This window comes from Nicotiana attenuata, unplaced genomic scaffold (assembly GCF_001879085.1).
Source record: "Nicotiana attenuata strain UT unplaced genomic scaffold, NIATTr2, whole genome shotgun sequence".
NCBI classification, from domain to species: Eukaryota; Viridiplantae; Streptophyta; class Magnoliopsida; order Solanales; family Solanaceae; genus Nicotiana; species Nicotiana attenuata.
The window spans coordinates 87,491-103,815 of record NW_017671443.1 but is presented as its reverse complement, the minus strand read 5'-3'; the positions used below and the strand labels follow the sequence as shown (position 1 = coordinate 103,815).

Sequence of the window (16,325 nt, the reverse complement as noted above, 5' to 3'; positions counted from 1 at the left end):
CAGTAGATACTAAACAAACTTACTTCAGCTCCTAAAATGCTGAAGTTCAGCAGATACTAAACAAACTTCAGCCCCTAGAATGCTGAATTTCAGTAATAACAAAACAAAAACTTCAGCCAAAACATGCTGTAGTTTTATTGAACTGAAGTTTTCCATTACACTATGAACGGATGTTTAAATATCTGAAGTTTTGCAAAAATATCTGATAAGGCTACACTTCAGGCAAAACATTCCGAAGTTCAAACTTCAGACATAAATTTTTACTATTTCAGGCCTGTATGTCTGAAGTTGCCCGAAAAGTGGGTACGCTTGCAATTTTTTTTTTGCAAAGGAATACATTAAAAGGTGATCCAAAAATTGGGTATAGATGCAAATCCCCCTACTCCTCTAATGTTTAGACTAGGCATTTGACTATCAATTTTGACAAGAAAAATTAAGAAGAATTTATTCTAGTTTACTACTGTAACAACAAATTTGATGCCTGAAAAATAAAATAAGTTGTACTTCTAGTATTTAATTCAAGTAAAATGATTGTTAGAATCTCTTGAAATTTCTTTACGTCTAGAGAAAGTATCATTTGAATTTTCTCATTCTCTTCAACTTATAACTCAAGGGCTTGATCGCTTATTCTTGAGTTTGATTGATTGGTATTTTAATTCGACGATTTGAAGCTTGACCTTGATTCCGAGTTCGAACTTAGTGGGCGTTTGGACATAAGAATTGTGAAATTCTGAAAAAAATGCAAACATTTAAAAGTAAAAATAGTACATGAAAATTAAAGTTGTACAAACACAACTCTAATTGTACCCAATTTTGTGGGCGTTTGGACATAAGAATTGTAAAATTCCAAAAAAAGTGTTTTTTTTTCAAGTGAAAGCGGTCTTTGAAATTATAGTTTTGTTTGGACATGAATATTATTTTGGTTGTTTTTGAAGTTCTGTGAATGATTTGAGTGAAAATTTTGAAAACAGTTTTTTGGAGTTTTAGAAAAATTCCAACATTCATCTTCAAGTGAAAATTGAAAATTCTATTGCCAAACATTAATTTCGAAAAAGAATAAAAAAAGTTTCGGAAAAAAGTGAATTTTTTTTATGTGGACAGCATCACAATATCCCATAAGTACTGAAACAAACATGAATGAAGAAAGGCAACGGAAGACAACAAATTTTCTATAGATGCCCTTCTCATGAAACAAACATGAATGAAGAAAGGCAACGGAAGACAATATTCAAGTAATTTTTACTGAGAGAATACCAACTACAAGATTCTAAGAACAATTACCCTTCTCATGACACATTTCGTTACAGTAGTACGAACAAAATTATACACTCTACTCCGTCTTGTCTTCTTCCACATCACCACCTTTAGATGCCCCATTTCCACCCAGCGTAGATCTCATTTCTGATGGACTTCTTACATCCTTTGGTGACAAAGGGAGCGATTTTATAAGCGTCAATGTTTCGTCATTGTCAAACTCTTCACTATCGTCAGAATATGCATATCTGGATGTATCGCAAAGAAACTCAATGAGTATTGAAGTGCGTAAATAGAAGAGAGTAACTATCGCATCTAACAAATGCTGAATTTTCTCACAGAAAGACTTGTTTTGAGATTCTTTTTGAAGGGAAAGCGTGAATATATGAAAATTTGAACAAAACACTGCTGGATCTTTGACACCAGGACAATATGTTTTATGTTCTTCTTTCCGCCTAAAACGAGGAAGAAAATTAATTCATAATCTCTAATATGAAAATAGGGAGGGTTGGGAGTGAGGAAGAAATCATCTCATTTTCTCACATGGTTTAGGTATTCTCCGTTCGTTCTAGGTCTAGCAAATTGACGTTGAAATGCTAACACTCTATTAACATAAAAACTAGCTCCTTGTTCAGAGGCCATCATGAATGACCATCATTATTAAACAAAAGGCAAAATACCTTAAACCACCCTTAAATTTGGCTCAGTGCCCTCCCCGAACTATGCTCGGTCCCCTACACTTGACTATATGAATTTAGAAACCCCTGATCTGCCACATGGCATAGCAAGAGGTATTAAGTTAGTATGGCGCGTGAGAGAGCTCTCAAACAGCAAAAACAGGCCCCCAAATAACATCACAACGGCTACAATCCCTCTTCTTCCTATTTAAAACATCCTCAATTGAAGCCAAACTCAAGTTCATACATTTTCATATAATTCTTGATTTTCTTCTTTATTAGTTAAATTACTTAGTCCCATTTTCGGATTTCTGTCCTATTTTTCTCCACCATACCCCATATTAAAGATGAATACACTTTGTAGATGTGGGTATCCAGCATGTGTAAACATTTTTGGTCAAATGCTAATCCCGGTAGGAGATTTCTTGGATGCAAAAACTATAAAGTATGAATATAGTGAGATTAGTGCTATTTAGAAGGTTCAATTTTAGTATATTTTTGTTGGGTTTGTTATATATATTTTCTTCTTGTCTCTAATTTTCGTTCATTGTCACAAGTTAAAGGTCGAGTAGATTGTAAATTTTTTCGATTGGTAGGATCCAGAATTTCCAGAACAAGCAAATGTTGTTATTTTGGGTTTGTTGAAGAAGAAAAATAAACAAGAGCAAGAGTTGAAGTGGAGAAAAACTTTGAATATTTGTCTATGTATCACTGTGCTATGTAACTTCGAGATTCAACTCTATCATATTTCAACCCTAATCAAACATCAAGTTTCAATCACTAACCTTTATATGTGTCTACTTGAATATACAAAGAAGACTGCTGAGAATCACTTGAAAATTGGAGAAGAAATTGCAGATAATCGGCAAACAATCGGGAAACATTGCGAGGATTTGAGAGAAAGTTAGAGAGAGAGAGAGAGAGAGAGAGAGAGTGGGGAGAGGAGTACTCGCTACTATGTTTGGCGAAAAATGATCGACTACTCCTAATATTTTATTTTAATTTTTTTCTTTGATTTGTGTATATAAAATAAAATAATATTTTCTTTGTCCTGCGTGGAGCACACATAAGATAAAATTTTCAACGTGGANGTATGGGGGGGGGGGGTGATTTCTAAATTCATATAGTCAAAGTGTAGGGGGGTAATTAGGATCTGGCATAGTTTGGGGAGGACACTAATAATTTGAGACAAGTTTAGGGTGGTTTAATGTAACGACCCGGCCGGTCGTTTTAAGAATTAACGCCCCGATCCCCTATTAACTGCTTTCCCCGTGTTTGTTTCCGCTATTTTGTTATGCCGGGATGTTTGGTCTTGAGTTTCGAAGTGTTTTGCGACACTTAGTCCGTAAAAGAGAGCTTAAGCTTTAGAATTTGGACCGTAGTCGGAGCAGTGTGAAGACGGTCTCAGAATGGAATTATGTCGATTTTGTTAGCTCCGTTGGATGATTTCGGGTTTAGGAGCGTGTTCGGATTGTGGTTTGGAGGTCCGTAGCTTATTTAGGCTTGAAATGCCGAAAGTTAAATTTTTGAAGTTTCCGGTTCGATAGTGAGATTTTAATATCGGGGTCGGAATGGAATTCCGGGAGTTGGAGTAGCTCCGTAGTGTTTAATGTGACGTGCTTGCAAAATTTCAGGTCATTCGGACGAGGTTTGATAGACTTTTTGATCGAAAGCGTATTTTTAGAGTTTTGAAGTTCATAGGCTTGAATTCGATGCTAATTGGTTGATTCGATGTTGTTTGAGGTGTTTTGAAGATTCGTATAAGTTTGAATAGCGGTATTAGACTTGTTTGTGCTTTTGATTGAGGTCCCGGGGGCCTCGGGGTGATTTCGGATGGTTGACGGAAAGATTGGGAAATTGGAGTTACAACTGAAGTTTATGACTGTTGTCATAACCGCATCTGCGGTTGAGAGGCCGCAGGTGCGACTCCCGCATATGCGGAATCAAGCCGCAGAAGCGACCAAGGGGAAGAAGAGCTGAAACCATAGAAGCGGAAGGTGTACCGCACCTGCGTGACCGTAGATGTGGATTCTGGGTCGCAGGTGTGGCGAAGGGGATTTAAGTGGAAACTGCAGGAAAGGACCGCAGATGCGGATTTGCTGGGCAGGAAATAAGAATTTCAAGGGTTTAGTTTCAAAAGTTAGAAAATTGATTTGGAGCTCGGGATAGGGCGATTTTGGGAGGATTTTGAAGAGGAAACTAGTGGGTAACGATTCCTAATCCCTTTCTAGTTGTATTCCTATAATCTAATCTTAGTTTTGTCATTTAATTTCGGATTTTGGATGAAAATTGGGAGAAAGTTCTTAGACCTAAATTTCGAGTTTTGATTGGGAATTTGACATTGGATTTGGATAATTTTGGTATGGTTAGACTCGTGAGGGTATGTGGATCTGAAAATGTAAACTTTATCCGATTCCGAGACGTGGGCCCGGAGGGCGTTTTGGTCATTTTTCCTATTTTCGCGTATTAGCTTAGGATTTATTTGTAGAATCAGTTACTTGAAGTGTTATTTATATTATGCAATTGAATTGAATATATTTGGTCCATTTGGAGTCGAGTACTCGTGGCAAGAGCGTGGTTTCGGGTTGATTTTGAGCCGGTTCGAGGTAAGTGGCTTGTCTAACCTTGCGTGGAGGAAACTCCCCTTAGGATTTGGTTTGTTGATAATTGAAAAGCCTTGTACGTGAGGCGTCGAGTGCGTACTTGTGCTAATTATTGAAAATACGTTTTCTTTAAGTAACTATAAATGTGATTTCCTTTTTTCCTGTTCATACCTTGTGTAATTTAAGCTTGCTATTAGCCTAGGAAAGCATGTTAAGTTGACTTAATTGCTTTACTTGCTCAAATTGCCCTATTTGGATTATGTTCAGCATGCTAGGCTAGAAATACCTGGGGTCGTGACATTTAAGGTATTTTGCCTTAAAACAAGCATTTGTAGAATGTTATTGGGTAAGCAATTGCACAGGAAGAGCTCTGTGAACTCAAGTTAATACATGCATTACAAAGATAGAAAGCCTGGTATTACCTCATGGAGTTTTGAGATGGAGCCCAAAGTGCACAGATGACGCAAAGGAGAGAGAAAGACAGCACTTGCCAGAAGGCAAGAATGATCTAGGCATTTTGCCATCACTCATTGTACATTTTGCCATCACTCATTGCATATTTTGCCATCACTCATTGTACACATTAGTGGACTTGAAGTACAGCTGCCAGCGAAAAAACAAGTTCTAATTTTTTGCTTGGTAACATACAAATAGGGAACATTAGGAGGACAAGGAAACTACGTTATATGAACTCAAGTACGAGTATGTAATAAGAGTGCATTTCAATTTCTAGATGATTTGCTCTGTATCTTCAAGGATTCACACAAAGTCCACAATCATGCCCAATATATTTCGCATCGAGGAACATAAGAATTCCTATAGCTAACTATTTGCTTCAGCTCATGGAATAGCTCTCCTTGCCATTGCACTAGTTGAACTTACTTATTCATTATCCCTCTATGTTGGATTTACTTTAATCCGTTTCTAAAACATAGTTTGTCTAGATTTCATAAAGATTCCTGAATAAGAAAAAAGATAACATGATTTTTATTTTTTTTGAGATGAAGAAAAAAGATAACATGAATTGTGATGCTTTTACTTATTTAATGGACATAAGAATAGATGAAATTAGACATGAATAACAATATAACTGTGACTCCTTTAACTAAAGAACCATCTTATCCCGTAAGCACCTTATTTCAATTCTTCATGTTTGTTTGATGAGACCGAAGTCCTTCACCACACACGGACACAAACACATATATCAAATTAAAATTGCAGGTCAAATTATTAGATCACCGGAGAGCTCCACGTTTTGGCTATTGTTTCAAAAGCTTATTCCATGTACTCTTGAAAGGGACAAGTTGAATAAAAGGTTTGGCCTTTTTCCTTTTTTAATTCAGATCTCTTCGCAAAAGATCACTTTTGTGTAGCCATCACTTGGCTATTTTGCAGACAAAAGCTAAGAATCAACTATCTTAGATTGAAGGAACTGAAACAATATATCGGCTTCAATATGGAGATAGCCAATATTACCTCATAACATACCCAACCAACAGAAACAATAACCGCCACAGCCAGTGCATTTGTGAACTTCCGGTATATGTCTATCTTGGCCAACTACCTTCTAGCCTGTCAATTCACAACATCAGCCAATTAACTACCATTGCTTGATAGTTGATAGTAATAATGGTCAAGAAAATGAAGTCGTGTCATGATTAAACCCTCAACCCAAATTCCTCAAGAAAAAAGAAAAGGTAAATTCGTCCTCTATTTCAAGTACCACATTAAATGCTCCTTCCTTGGCAGAGAGGTAGAAGTCCCATCTTAACCATATCTAAATAGATATACAAAAGAATATTTATAAATAAGTGAATAACTAAGAATCATTTTGTTATATTAACTTCAATATTGAAGATAAAATAATCAGCAGACCACTTCTTAATAAAAGATAATGATCTGACCGTGTGAAGAAGCTTCTTCACTTAATGGAAACAACTAAGTGTATATCATGATAGAGAGTGTTGCCTTTGAATGCAGCTAAACTAAATAGTCATACAAAAGAGAGCTAATAACCAAGCTAACAAAATGCGGCAGCATTAATCATTGCAACAATGAGTAACAAAAAAGAGAGCTAATTAACATTGTATTACAAATTAACCCAGAATATATGAAGGTAACTTGTATCATCTCTAGCTTTCTGGTCATCCACAAATACATGAAGATAATAGGAAATGTGGAATGGGAACCCTTTTATAGACCAGATAATTGATACTAAGTTATAAATAAAAGTATAGGCCAGTGTACCTGAAGCTTATTCAACATTGCAGATAGGGAAGTGAATATTCAAAGGATAAAGAAAGCATCCAAGATGACCACGGAAAGTACAAAAAATAACCTGCCTTTCCTGAGAAATCGTTAACAGTACCAATATTTTCTACCAGTTTAAGCACTTCCGATGCCAGAAAGAAAGTTCATCCTAGCAAAAGGACCTTTGACATAAGGCCACCAAGAGTTGGTCTAACAACACCATATCCCATAGAGACCATCAAGATAATCATACGTGAAAACCAAAAGATCCCAAGTAACACAAACACAAGAGACATGAACCCATAAAAGTTCGTAAGTGGGGCCATCCTACCAGGTAGGTAACCAGTAGGATTTTTCCACACGGTTTTCCCTTCAACAACAACCTCCTGGTCGCATTGCATAAAATTTACATTCCCGTTTCTGTAATATGTATTGTTCTAGGCTGCAGTTTTGCTTCATGCTCATCAATGCCAAACTGAGGCACCAAATACTCGAGGCCAATGAGGATTATCAGTAGATGGGCGGTGAATTATTTCTCCTTGTGTACAAACTCCCAGTTTTGCAAGATCTGCTGAGCAACAAACAGTTCTTTGCCCCCATACACTACAAAAAACCGGAATTATTGCGGCGGTTAAATAACGGCGATTCCAATAAACCGCCGCAATATTTATCATAATACGGCGGTATTCCAGATGCCATTAGTGCGTAATTTGTTAAACCAGCATTTTTTTACAATTACATAGGTTCTAAACCGCCACTAATTAGACGAAATTTAATAATTCTTTTCCGCTAATTTTAATGTTATTATTCAGTAACATTATTAAAATTATTAGCATTAAATTTAATAATAACTTAAATATCATTCAAACAGCTAAAGCTCCCTAAACAGACACACCTTCTCTCTCTAGACTCTACACCGTCTCTCTCGTTCTCTCTAAACAAGCGATTCCCCAAATTAAATCACTGTAATATAAGAGGTCAAAGGAGATTACAATGATGTAAGGAGATGAGATTTCAACTCGTTTAAGGTAATGTGTTTGAATTCGTCTATAAATAGCCCTTTTCTGATAAATACTCACTTCAATACGTCTCCGGTTTCAAGTCGTTCGTGTAATTCCTTCCAAAATGCCGTTGATTTCACTGATTTAAGGCATGCATGTGTGTGTATTGGATGGATATCAGGTTAAACCACTGATTTTAGCCGTGAATTTCACTGATTTAGGTTTCGATTTTGCTGTGTTAGCCATTGATTTCATTGATTTTAGGCGTGCATCTGTGTGTATTGGACAAAGATCAGTTTAAATCACTGATTTTAGCTGTCGATTCATTGCTTAAGCCCATCAATTTCACCGTTTGGCAATCAATTTTATTGATTCGTCGGCCGATTTCGCTGTTTTAGCTGTCAATTTCTGCTAATAGTTTTTTTTTTCCGTTTATTTTTGTGTCAAGTTTTGTTACTTTTCTGTTCAATTAAGTTTGTGTTTGTCTAAATTTTGACATTTTTAGTTTTTGTTCTGCTAATATTAACCTAAATATCATTTATGGCCTTGATAGGTAGCCAAGGAATCTAAAACAGCTGGTAAAGCTATTGGGATCGACGTCGACAAAATTATATTTGATAGGTATAGCTCTTGTCAGTTAACTTTATCCTTTCTTTTGAGCAGCTGTGTTACCAAATTGTCCACAAGTCATGCCATTCATTAAGTGAGTAGTTAAGGCAAATCTAAATTAAACTTGCATTAAATACATAAAAACTTATGTTAATTGTTATATTTATATCAAAATCTCATTTAGTGAATTTAAAGCTTATGTGCGGAGGCGGTGGAAGGGACGAAAGCCTTCAAACACGGAGATAGAGAAGATAGTTAGTAAAGACTTTATTGATTGGTTTCCTCGAAAGGTTGGTTACAAATGTATTAGAATTTTATAACTTTAAATTTGTGACTAACACATTTTACATTCTTGTTTCAGATTGTTAATCCAGACATTTCAAATACTATGTCTGATGAACTAAAGTTTTTAGCAGATGGTCCAGCACCATATGCTAGAAGGTTTACATCATTCAAGATCAATGGGTTCAAATTTCGGACAACAACTCGAGAGCATGGGTTGAAAACGCAAAACAGTGGTTTTTTTTTGACTTCGTCCACATCTTGTATTGCCAGTGGTGCTGATGGAAACCTGAGGCAAGCAGATTTGCCATATTATGGCAAATTAGAAGACATCATTGAGCTTAACTACTATCGATTTAGGGTTACACTATTCAAGTGTAAATGGGCTGACACAACTAGGAATAGAGGGTTTAGAAAGGATGCATGGGGATTTCCTTCTGTTAATTTTTCACAATTGATTCACATTGGTGATCGTGAAGAGCATGATCCATATATTGAAGCTTCACAAGCTCAAATGGTATATTATGTGGATGATGAGGTGAATAAAGGATGGAGTACTGTTGTTCACTTGAAACCAAGAGACTTATATGAAATGGGAGAAGGAGAGAATGAAGTTCCTGAGAATGAACCATTTCCAGTGCAAGAGTTAGATCAATTCTTTGATGATGTGAATGATCTAATTTTGAGTCGGGAGGATGAAATTGATGAAGTATTAGGTGAATGCGATATTGAAGATGAGATTGGGGAAGATGAACATATTTGAAGACCCACTGCCAACTCATTTAGCTACTTTCTTTTATTAATGAAATTTCAGTTGGTTTCTATTTGTTTTGATTCCCTTAAATTTTATTTGCTTGTGCTTATTGCTTAGTTTAAACCAAGTTAAAGTTGCTCCTTATACAGAGAAGTAGAGTCATGTTGCATGTTTATACATTCTCTTCTTTATTCTGTTTCTACTGTTATGTCTTTGGATTCTCTTAGCTTTGTCTGTACCGTAGCTGATTTTTGTTGTACAGAGCTTACTGCTACTATTTTTTCTGCTTGGATGTTCTAACAATGGGCTGAAATGTGTATCATCTGATCTGTTAGAGCATAAAACCTCAGGGAAGAATTTAATGCAATTTATGCCTCTGAATTTAATGCTCTTTGGCTATATTCTGAAATTGCATATTACTGATTTGTCACTTTGTTCAATCATGTATGCAGAGATGCCGAAGCAAAATCGGGTGAAAAATCTATTCAAATCAATCAAAGGGAGATCTTCACCTGCTCCAGAGCAGTCATCACATGCTCAGTCTCAGGCTCAAGCTTCATCTTCGTCTTCTGATCGAGTTTCTTCACGTCATACACATCCCATCGTTCCATCTTCATCAACTAATAGAGTCTCGTCACGGAATGTCATTCCATCTTCATCATCTGATGGAGTCTCGTCACAGAATGTTATTGCTTCTTCATCATCTGATGGAGTCTCTTCACAACCAACTAGACGTAGACAAGTTACAGATGACGCGGAGTCGGAGCCTCGTGGTTGGGTTGTTGATGTTATAGATATGTAGCCTTTAGATTGAAAGAAGAATTGATTGTGGAATAGGTCTGCATAAATGCCAAGAAAAGAAGAAAAGTTGTTGCAAGCAAAGAAATAAAATGCTAAAATTGTGGCTTAGTTGAGATGTGCGCGTCTTTGTTCAACTCCTCGATTTATATTTTAATATGGTCTTTATTTTGTTGCAGATGAACTTCAAGTGATAAAATCTATTAGGTTGAAGGTTCACGATGTCCATAACTTGGAGAATGGATCGCGCATAATTGTTGAATGTGATGAGTTTGCTCAACCTATTGGAAAATCAGCCGGCATTCTTGCAGGATTTTTGGGGGAGCTTGCTACAAATCCTCGCTACTTTCCAATTGGCTTTGAGAGTTGGGCATTAATGCCTAAACCTTTTGTGCACCGTGCTGTTAATGATTTCGTATTGGTAATGCCTTTTAATTCTTTTGCTTAGTTTGTATGTTATAGTTGTTTTACTTAGATTTTTGTTGGAAAGAGTTGCTGTGTTGTTGATTGGAAATTCTGTCAGCAGTAAACTAACATATATTATTTTTGTCAAGCCTCGGTTTTTCTTTAGGAGTGATCAGCAAAAGGTAAAAGGTTGGATTAACAATTCGCTTAACAAAAAGTGGAAGGAATTCAGGCTTAAACTATGGCATGAGGCCGAGGATCCATTATTGAGCAAAGAAGATATCATTAAAAATGCTCCAGAAGGCATTCCCATGGACCAAGGGGCATTGTATGTTAACTATCTGTTCAAAGAGAAAACAAAGGTTCGTATTCTTCTTCTTATTTCACTGCTTGTCTTTGTTGCTTCTTCTCTGCCACTGCTGTGGCTTCTCTTTTTTCCCCTTCTTCCTCTTCTTTGTTTCACGCAAGTTTATGCTAAAATAATACAAGTGTACCACTTTATGGTAAAGTCCATATAGGGATTTTTATTGATTGAAGCTCCAATTTTGTAAAACCAGGTTTAGTTGCCAGAGTAGTTAGTTAGGTTGGCTTTTTTATGGTTGATTAACTTCATTCATTTGTGTATTGTTTGAAGTGACTCCTTTTTTTCACTTTGTAATGGCAAACAACTATAAGGAGTTGATCACTGAGTATATCTATCAACATTAATTAGACACACTTCATTTTAATATAGATCATGCTCTTGGAATAGTACATGACTTGTTTTTATATAGATACAATAACTGTGCCCAGTTAGATACTGAGAAAGCTAATAGATGGTCTGCTACAAAGGCTGGTGAAGCTCCTAATAGTTCAGTTATCATTTCTTGTTTAGTTCTCTAAAGCTTGCAGCAAAATGAATGCCAGTGTCTTGTTTAGTTCAGTTATCAATTGTTGCTTTTTATATGTAACAGAAATTCTCCTATTTTGACTCGTAGGCGCTTTGCTTGAGAAATCAACGGATTCGAGGACAACAAACACTTCCTCATACTAGTGGTGCTATGAGTCTGGCTAGAAGAAGGGATTTGATGGTAGTTTAATATGACATACTTACTGGTACGTTCTGTGTATTAATATATTCTTAATTAACTAAGTTTACTTTTTTAAAATTTCAGAAGAAAATGGGGAAAGAAGTTGATCGAGGCAAAGTGTGGACTGAGACTCATAAGAGGAAAGATGGGAGTTATGTGAATGATCAAGCTAGGGATATTGGGGTAAGTGTTATTTGGTGCTCTAGTCTTTCATATATAGCTATTTTAATATATGGAACTGATCATTAGGTGCCCTTCATTTTTAAAAAAACAAAAATTGTTATTATAGCTATTTTAAAATTTTTGATTTCTTCTTCTGTTCTTAAATCCTTTTCTTTGTTTGAAAGTGCAAAGAATATTTGTTACTAGTTGTTTGTTTATATATAGAGGGAATGAATAGTGAAATGGGAAAGGGAAAAGAGAAGCATTGATTCTCTATCAGAAAGAATAAGAAAAGCTGTCTGTGCATTTTGTATTTCAGTTCCCATCTTGTATTCATCTTGCTGAGGTATGTTGCCATCTTATTTCAACTTGGTTCTTCTTCCTTATTTTCAAGATGAGGGGAACAAGTGTTGAGCTCAAAATTACAAAGACCAAAATTGCTGAAATAATGAGATAAGAATAAGAGGTCAAAATTCCAACAGACTTAATCCCATTCCAAGAAGAAGAAAATGATGACACAAAAGAACTACCTAATAATGTACAAGCAAGAGTTGAAACTAGAACCAAAGGGATAAAAACCAAGAGAGCCAAATTAGATGACAAAAATAAAGGCAACTGCAGCTTCTTGAGACACCACATTTCTAAAAATAAACTAAACTATTTCTGCATGGCCTAACAAACAAACAGTGCCTTTAGTACTGCAAAATATCAGAGGAAATAATGAGATAAGATTTTGTTAGTCAGTGAACATTCTGAGATTCATTACTTCACTACAGCTTATTCTTTGCTGCATATTTGCATTATTCTTGCACATCATGTGTTTAAAATAGCCAAAAGGTGCATTTGCTAAATAGGCAGCAGCTTTATGGGGATTTTCGTGTAGCAAAGTTTCCTTAAAGTTCAAGTCTCCTTATTCTCAAAGTCAGTTGTGTTACTTTTATAATTTTTTTATACTTCCCTTTTCTCCATTTTTTCTGTCTATAGTTAAATTCCTAAAGTCTAATTCTCTCCTTTTGTAATTATATTTTGTCCCTCGTGTAGGAAAGAATTGAAGAAATTCGAAGACAAAGGCCAGAAAATCTGGCAGAAATTTCACCGAATGATGCGCTTGGTGTAGTCTTCGGTCCCGAGCACCCTGGCCGTGTTCGAGGCTTAGGCATGGGTGCAGTTCCAACTGTAGTATTCAAGCAAACATCACGCCGAGGTGGTTGTTCTTATATGGGCTCATCTAGCGCTAGTGCTCCACCTCCACAATGGGTGCAAGTGATGGCAAACATGAGATCACAATTGAATGCGCTAACTAGCTTATTTCAAATGACAATTGGAAATATCCCCGAGGAGTTTGCTCACTTATTTCCGACTCCTGCACAGGTACAAGTGCTTATTTTTTCTTTGTTTGCCCATTCAATTTGACAATATATTTTAAGTTAGATTGGAATCTGTTATGAGATAATTTTGTTTATTACTCCCTCCGGTTCACAATAAGTGTCCAATTTGCTTTTTCATTTTGGTTCAAAATAACTGTCCAGTTATGTAATCAAGAAAGAATTCAATTTGTTTTTACAAAATAACCCCTATGTACATATCCCTAAAAAGTTTTCTTACTCCCCACATTAAATGTTTAATTAGGAGTAGTTTAGTCATAGTAGGTATTTTTGTATAGAATTTAGTATTTTCTTAATGGGCGTGCTAAATGCAAATTGGACACTTATTGTGAACCAGAGGGAGTATGAGAAAAGCCGCTGGAAGTTATTATCAGGGGAAATGATATTCTCAGGTATATTTTTCTCCTAATAATGGAATCCGTGAGTTATAAAAAGGTCATGTTATAAGGTCTCTATTTGACCTGATCCTGTTCTCTCTCTGCCTTTAAAGTAGAACCTAGCAAATTGGTACTAAGTTTTTCCTTCCTTAGAGTTGCAGCCAACAGAGTAGATTAATAGGGACTCTCTGCCTTTTTGCTCAATATACAAACTTTTACTTGATTTCCCCGAGCACAAAATGCATACTCTTGCCTAGTTTAGATCAGTCAGTCTCATAAGATCATAAGCACATCTGACAAAAACATAGTCTAGGAAGCTTGTCTACTTGCTGCTTGACTGACTAAATAGTAAGCTTGGACAGAAATGTTCTTGGTCAACTCTTTAACTTTTCTTTTCTACTAGTATAACAACCCGCACGATGCACAGAAATTTGACAGAATATTAATCTAATAAAATTATAATCTAATATATTATATTAATTTTATAAATATTAGTTGTATTTTATTATTTAATATAGTGTGCAGAAATATAATACAATCAACAAAAAATTAAAGGATACAAATCATATAGTAATCAAATAAATTAGTTGTTCCTTTTTATTTCTATTATTGAATTAGGAAGTACTTAGTATTATTGATGCTTTTGTTGAGTGTTATGTATTTATCTTTTATTTTTTAATTAATTCAAAATGTATATATCATAAAATCTCTATCCCCCTCTTTTCATACATTCCTTTCTACGGTCATACTTATTTGATGTTTTCAAATTTTGTAGTTTATTAAAAATTCAAATAAAGTAAATTTTTTTTACTACATTATAACATCAAAAGTATAAAGAGATAAATAGTTTATATATATATATATATATATATATATATATATATATAAATTAGCTACAGTATTTTTTCATCTGAATTGAAAGTTTCTTTATTTTTTTATTTTTTTAAAACTCCAACTTGAAACTACTCCCTAATTTCAATGGGTAGTTTTTATTTTATTTTATATTATAGCTAATTATAAAATATGTATGTGTGTGTATAGATATATATATAGAGAGAGAGAGAGAGACTACTATATTAGAAAGAAATCACTCCTCAATTTAAATTGGCAATTTTTATTTTATTATTTCCATTTTTTATTTTAAAATAATTTTAAAACTCCAAATTGAAACCATACCCCAATTTGAATTGGCAATTTTTTATTTATTTATTTTAAAATAATTTTAAAACTCGAAATTGAAACTATTCCCCAACTTGAATAGGTAGGTTTTTTTTTAATTAATTTTTTGCGTTTTTTTTTATTGTAGTTAATTTAATTTTTTATTATTTTTCATTTTTTTATTTTAAAATAACTTTGAAACACCAACTATAAACTACTCCACAATTTAAATGGGTAGTTTCTTNTATATATATATAATGCTTATCTTATATATAAATTAGCTACAGTATTTTTATATATTTGTATTTTTTCATTTGAATTGAAAGTTTCTTTATTTTTATTTTAAAATAATTTTAAAACTCCAACTTGAAACTACTCCCCAATTTGAATGGATATTTTTTATTATAGCTAAATTTAAATAAAGTAAATTTTTTTTTACTAAATTATAACATCAAAAGTATAAAGATATATATATATATATATATATATGTATATATATATAATGCTTATCTTATATATAAATTAGCTACAGTATTTTTATATTTTTGTATTTTTTCATTTGAATTGAAAGTTTCTTTATTTTTTTATTTTAAAATAATTTTAAAACTCCAACTTGAAACTACTCCCCAATTTGAATGGATATTTTTTATTATATCTATTTTTTTTGTTTTATTTTATTCTAAAATATTTGTAAAACTCCAACTTGAAACTACTCCCTAATTTGAATGGATAGTTTTTTATTTTATTTTATCTTATATTATAGCTAATTATAAAATATATATGTGTGTGTGAGTGTGTATGTGCATATATATATATATATATATATATATATATATAAAATTTTAAAATAAAAAATGGAAAGTGATTTAACCCCAATTTGAATTGGCAATTTTTTATTTCTTTATTTTAGTTTTTTATTTTAAAATAATTCTAAAACTCGAAATTGAAACTATTCCCCAACTTGAATAGGTAGGTTTTTTTAATTAATATTTTCGTTTTTTTTATTGTAGCTAATTTAATTTTTTATTATTTTTCATTTTTTTATTTTAAAGTAACTTTGAAACACCAACTATAAACTACTCTCCAATTTGAATGGGTAGTTATTTTTTTTATATTTTCATTTTTTAATATAGCTAATTATAATATATTTATATTTATTAATTCAAAAAGAGTAACTAATTAATTCAAAATTTAAAAAAGTTTTTTGGTTAAAAAGGTAAGACAATAATTAATTTTTTGCATTTTTTTATTGTAGCTAATTTAATTTTTTATTATTATTCATTTTTTTTATTTTAAAATAACTTTGAAACACCAACTATAAACTACTCCCCAATTTGAATGGGTAGTTATTTTTTTTATATTTTCGTTTTTTAATATAGCTAATTATAATATATTTATATTTATTAATTCAAAAAGAGTAACTAATTAATTCAAAATTTTAAAAAGTTTTTTAAGTTTAAAAAGGTTAAGTTTAATTTTATTCTTAACAATGACGCTTGGCTTTTTGTTGATTATGCCACATGGCTTTTTAGTGATTATG

General features: G+C 33.5%; 2 protein-coding genes and 1 pseudogene across 7 annotated transcripts in view; 2 read left to right on the top strand and 1 right to left on the bottom strand.

Annotated features, from left to right (window-relative positions):
- Positions 1 to 1,330: 1,330 nt before the first annotated feature.
- LOC109208321 overlaps positions 1,331 to 16,325 on the bottom strand; it is a 57,065-nt pseudogene continuing 42,070 nt past the window's right edge.
- On the top strand, positions 7,669 to 9,602 carry LOC109208324. Of its 4 annotated transcripts, none has more exons than XM_019371416.1 (4): positions 7,670 to 7,812; positions 8,339 to 8,406; positions 8,590 to 8,684; positions 8,756 to 9,602. In XM_019371416.1, the coding sequence occupies exon 4, from the start codon at positions 8,783 to 8,785 to the stop codon at positions 9,437 to 9,439; it is 657 nt and encodes a 218-aa protein (XP_019226961.1). In that variant the 5' UTR covers positions 7,670 to 7,812; positions 8,339 to 8,406; positions 8,590 to 8,684; positions 8,756 to 8,782; the 3' UTR covers positions 9,440 to 9,602. The 4 variants fall into 4 exon arrangements, with proteins under 4 accessions (XP_019226962.1, XP_019226961.1, XP_019226960.1 ...); XM_019371415.1 differs by having other exon boundaries at positions 8,579 to 8,684; XM_019371417.1 differs by lacking the exon at positions 8,590 to 8,684 and having other exon boundaries at positions 7,669 to 7,812.
- The window catches only part of LOC109208323, a 7,615-nt gene continuing 1,468 nt past the window's right edge, over positions 10,179 to 16,325 (top strand). For 2 of the 3 annotated variants that reach the window (XM_019371412.1, XM_019371411.1), the window contains exons 1-5: positions 10,500 to 10,649; positions 10,783 to 10,995; positions 11,611 to 11,703; positions 11,788 to 11,886; positions 12,907 to 13,236. In XM_019371412.1, coding sequence (XP_019226957.1) covers positions 10,605 to 10,649; positions 10,783 to 10,995; positions 11,611 to 11,703; positions 11,788 to 11,886; positions 12,907 to 13,236 — 780 coding nt within the window. In that variant the 5' untranslated portion in view covers positions 10,500 to 10,604. Of the gene's footprint in view, positions 10,268 to 10,407; positions 10,650 to 10,782; positions 10,996 to 11,610; positions 11,704 to 11,787; positions 11,887 to 12,906; positions 13,237 to 13,587; positions 13,643 to 16,325 lie in introns of those variants that run through there. The other variant, XM_019371410.1, reaches the window with a different exon arrangement.

Bases quoted from the DNA above. Each gene is read 5' to 3' on its own strand.
- LOC109208324 (XM_019371413.1), top strand. The intron at 8,685-8,755 runs GTTGGTTACAAA...TTCTTGTTTCAG, and splicing joins TTGATTGGTTTCCTCGAAAG to ATTGTTAATCCAGACATTTC.